The following is a 14780-nucleotide window of genomic DNA, read 5'->3' as shown; positions in this document are numbered from 1 at the left end:
CAACTATTTCATATTTCGGAGTTGGTATAGTTATTTTCCAAAGAATATTGTTTTATTCTGATTCTATTTCCTAGGTTTACTTTCATCACACACACTAAAACCTTAACATTTAAAAGCCAGACATGCATAGACACACTATCCTTAAAAGCTATATGTAGGACACCTTTCAGACTAAAATAAACTGAAAACACATATAATATTTGAAATATATGTTTCTTCCGCCAATATTCCAATCTACAATAAATATACCCATACAAACTTACTTTATGACTCTGTTAGCAAATATAATACACAAATTGACCAGAAAGCTTCAAAACGAACTTTTATTGAAGGGTATGATAATTGTACATACTATTGCAATGGAAACATAAGAAAGTATTAATTTTCACAAAACGAAATTTGCAAATATTTAATTTTATTAACTTGCGTGTCCTATTCGACCAAATGATTTCAACACTGTGCATTGTCTGGTTTTAAAAGAGTATTGTGTGTTCAATGAAGCTTATATTGAAGGTAAAAGAAGTCAGGTTGTGGGTCCTGGAGTAAAGACTATCAACTTTCGCAATTTTATAATATCAATATATTTATAAATAAAAAAGAATAGCGTCAACCCAACTTTCCGTGTGAAACCCTCTGCATCAACTTTTAGGACTATCTAGATATGAGGCAGTAATGAAACTTTAAAGGCAGATCGAATCATAACTGAAATTCAAAAGCAAAGCGTGTCTTTTTCGGGGCATTAGGGTTGCGATGTTTTATTTATTGTTCCAAACAGAATTGATCATATATATGATATTCAAACAGTATATTCCATGTTGAATTGTTGTTAATGTAAAAATGACAAGCTACATCAACAATGAAAGAAAGGCAAGTTGCAGTAGTTATTCATTGGTTATCTTGTTGTTGTATGTATGCCTCCATTTAGTCATATGCCTGAAAGATTGATATGTGTTTGCCTTATGTCAAGTGGAAATATTGCATGTATGTTCAGGACGTGAACAACCAAACAAATACAATTGACTGGTCCTGTAATATCTATCGACTGGGATGAAGAGAATATTTGGACAGGCACTGAATAAAGAGGGTCAATTGGACAGGAATATCAATTTTCCGTTGTAGCATACGACCTTTAGCACAATAAAAGTGTTTTTGCAAGGTTTCTTAAAGCCCCAGAGAGCATGGCGACTCCTCAACATGAGACGTCAGTTTCTAGAACGTAGCTGCTGCATATGTATGCATTCCATACCACCAAACAATGTTAAAAAAAACTTGAAGTTAAAAATTCAAATCAATACAATTAATATAAACTGTATTATGATACAAACTTTTTATTCAACTGTTAAATGCTGTTATATTTAATATTCAGTTTATGGTTAACGTCGAATGGCATTATAGAATTGAAAACAAAACAACTGGAAATGTCATCGGGTGTCGTTACATATGTTTTTGTCAAAGATGAAAGCCATTTGCAGTAAACATTTTAATTATAATTTAAATATATAAATGCAACACTTTGATGTACGCTCGGTTCAGATTAATGCAGTAAATGATTCAATTTCGAAATGGACATAATGAGTCTTTCGGTGTTATTATAATTTACTTTTCTTTCTTTTTATTTTTTTTTTAAGGAAAAGTCTTGCATGATTGAGCAACTAACTAATTAATCCATAATTAATTCGTCAGATTCCAATATAAAAGAGGAGCAAAAGATACCAGAGGGACAGTCAAACGCATAGATCGAAAATAAACTGACAACGCCATGGCTAAAAAAATGAAAAGACAAACAAACAAAAAGACAAATAATAGTTCACAAGACACAACATAAAAAACTAAACATTAAGCAACACGAACCACACCAAAAGTTGGGAGTTTACTTAATTCACGTGTACAAACTATTCTGTACAAGCTACCCAACAATTGTTTCAGTCAAACAAAGAAATTGCATAAAATTGAGAATGGAAATATGGAATGTGTCATATAGACAACAACCCAACCAAAGAGCAGAAAACAACCGAAGGTCACCAACGGGTCATCAACACATCGGATAAATCCTGAACTGAATCCTAATCAGGTAACTAAAATGATAATATTTCTTGAATATTAAAATAAGGAGATGTGGTATTATTTTATACAAGACAACCTTCAATCAAAGAAACACTTAAGTGGTTGTAAGCCATTACAGGCAACAAAATGGCAAAAAAAAATTTAGAAAAAACGCATACCGTACAGTCGATATAAAAGGCCCAAACATGAAAAATAAAGAATAATTCAATTGAGAAAACTAACGACCTAATTTTTAACAAAACAATTTTTGACAGACATGAACCAGCGAGAACCACTGAATTACAGAGCCTTGTATAACGGGACAGACACATACAGAATGTGGCGCGGTTAAACATGCTTGAAAGGGCCAATACTTCCTCACCAGGGACAGTGGATGGAGTAAGTTGTCGAGCGAATCATTACCTTCCTTAATTAAAGTGTTTGACAAATATGCGTATACTGAAATTGAAACTGTAATTGCATTTACCCAATTGAACAATGCTGTGAACAGTTAAACGCATACTAATATAATATGGTGTAAATTGGAAGGAGCGATGTATCCTTTGAAATATCTTTTAAAATTTGGAATTTCTTAATTTTCATCAAAATATTAAGACACCTTATTCACGAAATTCAATTGAGATGCAAACACACAATTTTACTGGTCGCAACTACTAGATGCTACATGTGTCTATAAACCGCAAGATCCTGAATGGATATAACATTGTTGCATATACATGTTACATGTATAACGGGAAACTTAACCTTTTTGATAATATTATCGATTTTCATACATTTGTATTGTTGTAAACTAAAAAGTCAGTAGGGGTGACATAATAGTAGTATATTAAATTCTCTAAAGGTGTACTGGTGAGTACATAAAGAATGACTATTGGTCTTTTTCGTACCTGCAGAAAACAATTTGCCAAATTTTAGCGTCCGTTTGGCTGTGCGAGCTGTGCAAGTACGCTGTCACGTCTGGTCGGAACGTTAAATCTGATGTCTAGTGTGGATATAATGCAACAATGTCTGCACGTTTAAGACCCTTATAAAAACTCGGGGAAAAGGAGGGCATTGGTGATCTGTTTCAAGGAAACTGGTTGTCCTTATCTAAAATATTCTTCTCCTTCCCGGGGCATTATGCATTTTAGAGCCCTTCATACCGAACAAACTCTGTTACCGGATCTGACAAATTGAGACAGGACCGTGTATCCAACTGTCTTATCAAACTATAAAATTATGAACTCATCTCTATCAAACAACGATTGGAAACAAAAATTGAAAACAATATCAGTAATAATATATATTCAGTAGGACAAATAAACGTTAAATGCCAATTTTCATCACCTTTGGACCCTTTCTAAAGGCAACCACATCAATCGGGACATCAAATTCAAAGTCATCTGATATTTCCCGTTTCGTTCTTCCATAGTTGCGACATGTATTTTCCTTCCAGTTTACAGGCTTACACAGCGGTAAGCTGTCCTTCCATGTGCAATCTGCCGTTTCTTTTATTTCCTCTTGTATTTCTTGTAAAAGAGACTCGTTGTAACATGTACAATACATAACTTCAGTCCTCATCTTCTCTGATCTAGCCTTTGCTATAAAAAGGCTTTGACTTCTAGGAACCCTAGTTATTGAAAAAAGCAATCTGATTAATTTACAGATCATGTGTCCTAGCTGTACCTATCTTAAATTGAAAACGTTCAAAACTTCTTTTTGATATTAAAGAAGTTTCTGTGTCTTCTTATTCTGTCGGATTTGTCAGATCTTCAAAATCAACGCGTTAAACAGGAAATGTAAGTCAATCAGATTGTTAAAAGAAACTATTAAAAGTATCTTTCTCAAAATAAACGTTTTAAAATTTGTTAACTTCAACACCCAGGCAAATCCATCTAAGGAAAACTTGGCCTAAGATGGATTTTTTAATTTGTTTTGTTAACTACGTTTTGGTTTTTATATCTTTAACATTCTCGGTCCTTATACATCTTTGGCTTTGATATATTCGGTTCGAGTATTTCTGTGAAGGTAAATACAGAAAATCGCTTCGTACGCATGCAATTTATAACATGTTTAAAACTATTTTGACATTTTTGTCCTGTGTTAAGTAGACATACATTTCATTTCTTGATGTGACAATAAGCCTTTTAATTTTTCTTTAAATACGACAAAGAGGCGATAGATACCAGTAGGGCATTAGAACTCATATATCTAAAATAAACCGACAACACCATGACAAAAAATGAAAAAAAAAAACAGACAAATAATAGTACATAAGACACAGCATAGAAAACTAATAACTAAGCTACACGAATCCAACCAAAAACTGGGGGTGATCTCAGGTGCTCCGGAAGGGTAAGCAGATCCTGCTCAACATGTGGCACCCGTCGTGTTGCTCATGTTACTAGTATTTCATGAATAATTTCGTGCCTCTGTTGATATAAATTAACGCTTACTTACTTCCAGCTGCTCATGAATTCTGCTTGGGCAACAATATTCCCGTTCTTGTTGGTGAAGTCATCGGTACTTCGGCCATTGTACAATCCACATAGTCCTTCGGTTTCTTCCCAGTCCAATGCAGAAACAGTGATGTAAACATTTAACCAGTATTTGTTGACAAGTACAGTTATACGTGTTCCAGTTGGCATAACCACCTTTAAATCATAATCATATAATTCGTAATATTGTTGAACCATTTCCTTGTTGACATTTTTTTGTTAATTTTAATTGAATCATACATAAAAACCAAAGATGTTTGCACTATTTAACTTGTCATAGTTAATTTTTTTCTCTAGACAACATTATGTTTTATTAAAAAAAAATACGACATTCAATTTGAATTTTAATAGTGTTTAAAGTGGCATTGAACACCAATTAATCAATCAATCAATCAATTCACTTGAACTGCTCTATTTCGACATTCTTACTCTTTTAACAAAATGCACAGACTTATTGATGCAAACATCAACGACATGCATATGGAGTATACTGCACATCTAACTACAAACTTGTCCCTCTTGTCATAACCAAAGTTTCGCTCTCATCACCTTAATTGTGATTTCCGAAAGCAACTTTTACCGAATTGTTAACTGCATAGTAACACAATTGAGTAGTACACTGGAGCAGGAATGTATTACCTTTCAACAACACATGTGTTAATCGTAGGCTTTTGATAAAGTTCATGCTGTCAAGTATTTAGATTTCTTAATGGAATATATGTTGTCAATTATGTTTGTTCTGTTGTCTTGTTGTTCTTTTTTCCATGATTTTTGTCAATTTTATGGATTTGATGACTTTTGGATTTACCCAGGTTTCCTTCTTTCAAACAAAACAAAACATAGGTCAACATCTTAAATTAAGTTTTACCATCATTAGGTAGATGCCACTGCTTGTGGATGTTTCTTACCAAAAAGAATCACAAGCTCAGTAAGCAAAACAACATAGAGAAATTCAAATTTACAAATATATATATACTTTTAATCAATGTTGAATTATCCAAAGCATTTTGGATTTTCTACCCCCTGATTTAGCTTCAGCCGTACTGTGGATATGACAAAAATTTCTGATGATATGGATTTGAATTTATTCATAACAACCTTCAATCTCATTTGACCGTCCACTTGTTTTGATTCGAATACAAATGATTATTATATGCCGATCATGATTATTTAGTTTGCAAATACGTTTCTTGTGTAATGTACTCATCATATTTACCAGGATTGTCATTTCGTACGCCAGACGCGTGTTTCGCTTTCAAAAGGTAAAGTTAAAAAAACAGACTCCAAACAATATTTAAAACGGAAAATCCATTATCAAATGGCAAAACAAACAGCTCAAACATATCACACGAATGGAAAACAACTATAATATTGCTGACTTGGTGAAAAAGGCCCGTCATTAAGTGACGCTTAAATAAACTAGAGGATCTCAAGAGCCTGTGTCGCTCACCTTGGTCTATGTGCATATTAAACAAAGGACACACATTACAGACAAGAATAGAATTCATGACAAAATTCTGTTTTTTTGTGGTGATGACTTGTTTGTAGATCTTAATTTACTGAACATTCTTGCTATTTACAATTATCTCTATCTATATTGACTTTGGCATAGTAGTTTAGAGGAAAAGATTTTTGTAAAAATTTACAAAAATTTATGAAAAATTGTGAAAAATTGACTTTTAAGGGCAATAACTCTTTGAGGGATCAATTGACAAGTTTGGTCATGTTGACTCATTTGTAGATCTTACTTTACTGAACAATTTTGCTGTTTAGAGTTTACCTCTACTTATTATAATATTCAAGATAATAACCAAAAACAGCAAAATATCCCATAAATTACCAATTCATGATCAGCAACCCAACAATGGGTTGTCTGATGCGTCTGAAGATTTCCAGACAGATAGATGTTAACCTGATTAACATTTTTACCCCATGCCAGATTTGCTCTATATGCTTTAGTTTCAGAGATTTAAGCCAAAAACTGCATTTTTACCCCCATCTTCTATTTTTAGCCATGGCTGCCATCTTGGTTGATGGGCGGGGTCATCGGATATATTTTTTAAACTAAATACCCTAAGAATGATTTAGGTCAAGTTTGGTTTAATTTGGCTTAGTTGTTTCAGAGGAGAAGATTTTTGTAAAAATTAACGGACGACGACGACGACGACGGACGACGACGACGACGCCAACGACGACGGTCGACGGACGACGGACGAGGGACGCCAAGTGACGAGAAAAGCTCACTTGGCCCTTTGGTCCTGGTGAGCTAAAAAAGTAAAATGGCAAAAACAAAGAACAAAGAGCAGTGATATCCAAAAATTGCAAAATGTGGCTTACAAAATAATTTACTGGAGTAGAAAAGCTTAAGTATTTCGAAATATTTAAAGTTTTGTAAACAGTAAATTTATATATATATGCCCATATCAATTATAAAATAGGGGCGAAAGATACCAGAGGGACAGTCAAACTCGAAAATAAACTGACAACGTCGTGGTTAAAAAGAAAAAGACAAACAGTCAAAAAATAGTACACAAGACACAAAATATAATTTATGTCAATACAGAAGTGCTGACTACTTTGCTTGTGACAGCTACACCAGCAGTAGTATCGAACTAGTAGTTGTAAAAAAATCATCGTAGAAACTAGAATTGAAATGTGGTACTCAAGGCGCGTTTGTCTACACAGGACCCATCAGTGACGCTCGAATGAGAAAGTTAAAAAAAGCTAATCAATGAAACAAGTTGAAAAGCAATGATGACCAAACATTCCTTAACTCAAGCCGAATCTAGCCAAGGTCATATACACATGTATCTATTCCTAAAGCAGAAAAGCCTGAATATTTCAAAAACTCACAATAGTTTGTGTCAACACAGAAGTGCTGACAACTTAGCTGGTGATACCCTCGGTGAGAAAATCTCCACCAGTTGTTCATTCGACCCAATGGTAAAAAAAACTTGTAATAGATATTAGGACTTAAATGTTGTACGGCAGAATAGAATGTTTCATCTACAGAAAACTAAAACAAAAGTGACGCTCGAACAAAAAAAGTTAAAAAGGCGAAACAAAGTTCAAATTTAAGAGAATTGATTACCCAAAATTCCTTAAAAAATGATTAAATGCAACTAAGGTAATCTATTCCTGGGGTATAAAAACCTTAGTTTTTCGAAACAAATATGTACATAAGGTTATAAGTCATAACGGAATATATTGAAGTCCAACTGTTAATTTTATAAATGCGAAATTTTAAACCATTAAATGCTTTTTTTATTATTTTGTTTTCTTCGTGAAACAATTCGTGTATCCATACCCACATTTGAATCCGTAGAAAATGTCGTATTTTAATATCACCGCGATTGATCAATGCAAATCATTCCGAGAAAAATATTGCATGGTGTCCTTCAAACAACGGCACAGGCAGACGGGAATTATATATGACCATTCATGACTATTCTGACAATGACAAATGAAAACAAATGATTACCAACTTCATTTGTGATACTAGTACATGTTTTACGATCGCAACCTCTACTGCTATTCAAGTCGTTGATTACCATGGCAGACTGATTACATCCATATATGTTTCCCATGTCATGAAATACTACATAACTGACTGCAAAAAAAACATTTAAAGCCCTAAAGTGTAAACCATAAAACACACCGTGAACATGGTAAAGGGTGGAACATAGGCCAAATCAAATGAGGTTCAAAACAGAACTCAAAACATGCCCACACGAACTGGTTGGCTTTTCTGTCAATCCATTCTGTCAATCATTTAAGAGTTGATTACATCAGTCATTGCCTTCTTACATATTATTCGAACCGGTCACAAAGATTTATACCTCAAAATGTTGTCCTTTTTCTAAAACTTCCAGATACTGATGTGCACTATCACAGTTGAGTCTTCTTGCAATCCATCTGGTTGGACTATTGCAACCGTATATAACAAACATATCTGTTGAAGCTCGAAATATAACGGCACAGTTTGAAGCCCATTTTCGTCGATCATCCCGCCTTTGAATAGTGTGTATCTGCAAGTTCGTAAAACATTTACATGTTAATAAATGGTCAAATTGAAAAGTATTTTTTAAATATTTATTTCAAATTACTAAAGCGATAATGTAGAACAGTTCACTTTATTACTTTGTATGATTTTTCGAAACAGTCGGTTGTTAACGGTTGCTGCGATTTCCTGTACCCTTGCAATGTATTTTTAATAATGTGAATGAAACAAATCAGGTCATTTGAATTAAAAAAACAACCCACAAGAATGATAATAAAATCATTTTTTCAAGAAGAATAAAAAGCGAAACATAACAAACATTTAATATGCACTTATATGCCGTTACTTCATTTTATAACACTTGGTCTGTCTTTTAAATGTGTAAAAATGTAAAATCACAAAAAAACTAAACTCCGAGGAAAATTCAAAACGGAAAGTCCTTAATCAAATGGCAAAATCAAAACACATCAAACATTTGTCAAACGAATGGATAACAATTGTACTGTCATATTCCTGACTTGGTACTGGCATTTTCTTATGTAGAAAATGGTGGATTGAACCTGGTTTTATAGCGAGCTAAACCTCTAACTTGTATGACAATCACATCAAATTGACAACGACACGTGAACAAAACAAACAGACATTATAGGTAAAAATGTCAAAAATACAGCAGTCAACATTGTGTTATAATCTTAATCACTAAAACAAACAAACAAATATGTAACAAAGAAGCACAAAACGGCACACAGACCAAGCATATTAGTAAAAATTAAAGACAAGAATATACAAATTTACCCTAGTACAATAACACAATGACGGGATGTTTTAGTACAGAGCCACTTCGTATATGTAACAAAGAAACAGAAAAAGGCATATAGACAAAGCACATAGCAAAAATGAAAGACAAGCTACAAACAAGTTTTACAATAGCACACAATAATACGAGAATATCATAAACAATAATGACAGAATGTACAAGTACCACAAGTACCTTAATAACAATAAAAACAAAAGAAAAGTAAGAAGATAAGGAAGTCCATGAAATAAGCATTATCTCAAAAATATGTGCGAACAAAGAGAGTATTTTTAATAAGTTATACACCATGTCTGTTCTTTTCTTGTTTTTTTTAATTACGTACCTCAATGGGTTTTGTCTTATGTCGAAACAAGACGAATTCTCCTGTGTCATGGGTTGAAAAATATCTATAGAAATAAAAATAAAACATATCTAAGAAAATATTACACATTTGATGTTGTATTAAAATACAGTAACTGTAAACCCAGTTATTTTCGCGTATACTTTTTTTCGCGTTTACCCTTTCTAGTCCACTTCGTGCCTATTTAATTTCTTGATTTTCTAATTTACTTCATATAGTGTAATAACGAAACATAAGTATTCGCAACTATTTTTATTATAGTAATTTTCTAAAATCACGAGAATAATTCATGTTAAATAGCTCGCGAAAATAATTTGGTTTACAGTTATCAAGAATCGTACAAATTGTTAACTTGCAATCTGTCAATCCTATTATATACTTTCTAAACATACAGTGTAGGGTTGCGTTTAATATTCAAATTTCTTAAAATACAAAGAGGCTATCATTAATCTAGATTTAAAAAAAAAGGAAAAACAACACCCTAGCCAAATTTAAAGGTGGCAAAGATACTACATTATGCCTTGAAAACACTATACACATAATACAGGGGAATTTAGATACTAGCCCTTTTAATTTCCAGACGTTATTAGGGTACACTAGTGAACTAAATGAGCCTACGGGTGTGTTAAATACAACTTAACCCTTTATAATTAATGGGTAGTAAATAGTGATTTATTCTAAATTTAAAAAGACCGTCATATGTACTTGACACCAACCCGTGAAGCCAATGGTATCATCGTGCAAGTCATAGAACTATCAGAAACTTCTAAACGGTTATTGTTAGCTGATTGTGATTGATGCAAATCGCATATTACATGTATTGTGAAACTATAGCAACTTTTTTATGATTATGTGATGACAGTAAAATAACTGGCCTTATTCATTTATTATTGACCTGTATAAAAGTGAAGCAAACTACATGCACATGGCGGACTAATGCAAGACGATTAAAAGGTATTGTGTACCTGTATACACACAATGCATTGACATATTTATAAATGCTCTATTGGTCAAGCACCTGACCTGTTTAACTTTAAAACGCTATATGCAATATCCTATGCAATACACTAGATACTTTGTTTTTAAGAAGTATTTATATGTACTTCCGATCTTGATCAGTCAAGCATGGTATATATACTATGTATGACAGAAAGATGAGTATGTTAAAACATGCAAAACTATATAGGTTTATCTGAACTTTTAATATAGTTATTTTGACAACAACAAAAAAACAAAAAACACATTTTTTGTCATAAGAAACAAGGTAGTGTAACGGGAAAAGACTATTGAATAAAGGATGACTTAAAGTAGGTTCAGACTACACATTGAAGAAGTTGACTTTTAATAAAAGTCATTATCAATTTTTTTTTAGATATTGTCTATCAGATAAAATATAATACATGTATGTCTATATTGTCTTTCGATACAATATTCAACAAACACTTGTTAACTTTCAATTTCTAATAATGTCTCAAAATTAATATTCAAACTTATTTGCTTAGGCCACACGAAATTAATTGTTAGTTCTTCGGACTCTATCCTTTGAAAAATATTTGGCAGGCGCAACAATTTTAAGCAAGCGAACGATTAGTAATTAATAAAGTTTTGGTGCCTAATATTTAATATATCCAATATCCTAGTTCTTATATTATCCTACTATGCTTCTCATTTTGTTCTCTGACACCCAGTTTAATGTTTTCATTCACAACATTTTCAAGTATAAAAGGGGTAACTTTTATCAAAACTACAACTAAGTGTATTCCGATCAAATAACTATGATCCTGATGAAATTGAAAAGATGAAACCGCTTCAAACAGGCATGCATTGCATTCATGTTTATTATATTGGCTTAAAATACTTGCTTGCCATCAATTGTACGCAGATGTGGATCATTCCTTGAATAACACATTCCATATGGTCTGTTTTCGTTTAATACATGAATCTTGAAATAAAATAGCAGTAAATTTACAGATTATACTCTAGAACTATACTGAATGCAAAGGTTTTATTACAAGAAATTACACTTTTTAAACATCTTAAATTATTAAGAAATCAGGCTTCTTCTGTTGTTAATGTTAATCTTGTTCTTGTATGCTTACATTTGGAATAATAAATGTTCAAACAAGTAAAAGATAAATTTAAGACGTCGCGAAAAATAACATTTTACGTTCATAACTCCCCTGTTACAGCATCATTCAACAAGAACCCAGAAAAAAACATTTTTGTCGCACGAAAAGTATCAAATGTTAATTTCATTTAAAGCCATTGACAATGTTTTCGAAAGTTGTTCGTTAAATACTGACGATGCCTTATGTGTTCTTGTTTGCATTTGTCAAAAAAGACGAGAGTTACCCAAGGCGCAAACAAAACACCAATTAACGTATAAGATCTGCTAACAATCCGTGGCTTAACCATTTAGAGCAACAGACAAACAATGGTTTTTACAACACACTTGTTAATAGTCGTAAGACTAGCCAGTTGACATATGTGATAAATTTATAATATTGAATAAAAGAGTCATTATGTTTTTTGTTGTCAGGTTTGTTTTGGGAACAGACAGATAACAGTTGTTTTTATCATTTTTCTATTGCTATTGCACAAAGCAAATTCTGTAATTACTGATATCGACAAAATATTATTTGAATCGTTGTTTGCACATGTCGACACTAGTTCAATCTTCATTTTCGTTGCTTTTCGACCTTTTGTGGTACTAATGAATTTTCTCATAATAAATACATAAGTTGATGTGTGTAATGTGATAAACTATCCAATGTAGAGACCATGAGTCCTTATCTCAAAATGTTTCATGCAGATGTCTTATGATATTGTGAAAGTAAAAAATCAATCTGATTTCTATATTTTAATATTTTATTGGTTAAGGCAATTCCTTTAAAAATTGAAAAGAAAGGTTATGGAATAAAAAGAATACATATGTATCACCGGTTGGTCATTGCCAATTATATAATGTACTGTTTCAATTCATCATTCATCGGTTTCTGATTGAATATGAAATACCATAGTGGCATTTCCATTAGGCTTGCTCACATATTGCCTTGAACAAGGATATAATAAAAAAAGTTATTATAAATTAGTTTTGAACCAGATCAAAAATCCATCAAATGGTAAAAAAGCTCCTACCGTTTCAGTTTATTTACGCAACCCTATGTCTAATTCATCTTTAAACTTTTTTTAAGTTTTCAAATTCAGTGTTATATATGTAATTCTCTAACAACGAATATCATTTTTTTCTTCCATTATTTTCTAAACAGTTTTCCGTATCGTACATGTTTTATCTTAATAAAACTTCATTGTGTTTTGAGTAAACTTGAATGTAAAGGTGGTAAGAACTTCAATAATTGTTTCTAATCAAAGGCTTTTGTTGTCTTCTCAAGAGTTTCGGTTTAAGATATACGGGGGAAAGAAGATTTAAATTTTATAAAACAAGAGGTATTCGTCTTGTGAATTATAACACATTACTGCTTCTCGACGAATAAAATACTATTTTTCTGAAGTATCTTTCTTCTCAAAAAACACTTACAGAAACTTCCGGAAGTTGGTAATTTTTCCATAAGGAATCTATATTTGACTTAGCGATGAGTTTTGCTGTACAAGTATAGCTTGATCGCACTGCTTGATCACCGAGTGTGCGTAGAGTGAAAGTCTGGTATTCTTGCCATTTTGTTCCATCAAACGCAAGGCCACATGAACTCTTGGAGTTTTCAATTATTTTATTTGATAAACTGTCGTTACAATTAGCTGGTCTGCTTTTGATTTGGTCTTGTAGACTAAAAAGTTCAATATCTATCGTACATCTCGTAAAACCAGGATATTCTGCACAGGCTACTGGTACAGTAGATTTTATTTTGATTTTGACTTCCTCTCCGCTTTTTACAACAAAAGATGTTTTCTCTATCTACACCACAAGCAATGTAAAAATAAGATTAATATAAAATAAATAAATTATGAACTCTCAACACATATCTATGAAGGTTAATGTACTCCAGAAATCGGAGGAGATAAAAGTAAATCACATTAAAATTTAATTGTATACTTTATGCATTTTTAAGATCTAAAGTTCTGAATATTATATAGGTTTCGTAAATAAGATGCAACAGTCGTTGACCGATGTCCATAAAGCCAAATTGATGAAGAATGTAATCACAAGTTTACAAAACAAAGACGAAGGGAATCCCTTTAAATTGAAAAAAAGTTCGTCAATAGGGTACGGATTCTCTACGTTAGATGTTTAAACTGCCTTGCGAATCGACACAGACTCAGAACTTTAAATAAGGAATAGGAAACCATAGGTCACAAATCAAACAACCTTTTCTGGTATTTAAAGATGTAGCAATGCAAAAAGATGTCGCTAATGATTGGAAACACAAACAGCGAAGGAGTCTGCCAATCAGTTATGTTGACTAAAAATCTATATCGTGTTGATTGCAGTTATCTTCAACTCGTCGGGTTAACTCTGTTCATAAGGAAGATCTTTAAGTGTGAAAATGCTGACGTGTAGCGTATCAATTGAATTCAAATGAGCAGTCGAAATTTGTTGATAAGAACCCGAGTTATATTGTATTCAAAAGACTTTTGATTGAAACTATGATTTGTTTCAAATATCAACAAAATAAGATAGCCAATTTGTTACCTTGACTCCTGCGAAAAATTCTTTGCTGGTGTTGTATGCTGTAGGTACACCGTCAGAACTTTGTCGAGCTCTCATACTACATGTCACCTGTTTGGTAATTAAAACATTATGTATAGTGTTGATTGAACTAAAAACAAAAGGACTAGTTTGAATATTGTTATTTCCTCAGAATAATTTCGAAACTACAGTAGTTTGCCGATTTATCAATATCATTAAATCCACAAAAAAGATCTTTTGCCTCTTCTATACTAATTAAGAAAGAAAGAAAATATAAATATAGAGCATGTAGAAGGAAACAGTAAGCTTTGCACACAACATAACAAATATCCCACATCGGAACAACACTGATCGTTTCTTTTGACGACGTAAATATTGCGCTATAATTCTGCAATAAAAATGCTATAGTACAAACGGTTTGAGAGGAGGAAAGGATA

The 14780-nt window shown here is 32.4% G+C and overlaps 1 protein-coding gene across 4 annotated transcripts in view; it reads right to left on the bottom strand.

Moving 5' to 3' along the window:
• LOC127711210 (von Willebrand factor D and EGF domain-containing protein-like) overlaps window positions 1–14780 on the bottom strand; it is a 41904-nt gene that overhangs the window by 15136 nt on the left and 11988 nt on the right. For all 4 annotated transcript variants that reach the window (XM_052217178.1, XM_052217177.1, XM_052217176.1 and 1 more), the window contains exons 6-12: window positions 14347–14433; window positions 13237–13611; window positions 11561–11640; window positions 9681–9744; window positions 8381–8569; window positions 4504–4697; window positions 3391–3673 (exon numbers count right to left, since the gene is read on the bottom strand). In XM_052217178.1, coding sequence (XP_052073138.1) covers window positions 3391–3673; window positions 4504–4697; window positions 8381–8569; window positions 9681–9744; window positions 11561–11640; window positions 13237–13611; window positions 14347–14433 — 1272 coding nt within the window. The remainder of the gene's footprint in view (window positions 1–3390; window positions 3674–4503; window positions 4698–8380; window positions 8570–9680; window positions 9745–11560; window positions 11641–13236; window positions 13612–14346; window positions 14434–14780) is intronic.

This window comes from Mytilus californianus, unplaced genomic scaffold (genome assembly GCF_021869535.1).
Source record: "Mytilus californianus isolate M0D057914Y unplaced genomic scaffold, xbMytCali1.0.p SCAF_8, whole genome shotgun sequence".
Taxonomy (NCBI): domain Eukaryota; kingdom Metazoa; phylum Mollusca; class Bivalvia; order Mytilida; family Mytilidae; genus Mytilus; species Mytilus californianus.
Note: the sequence above shows the minus strand (reverse complement) of the source record. Positions and strands in the feature narration are given on the sequence as shown.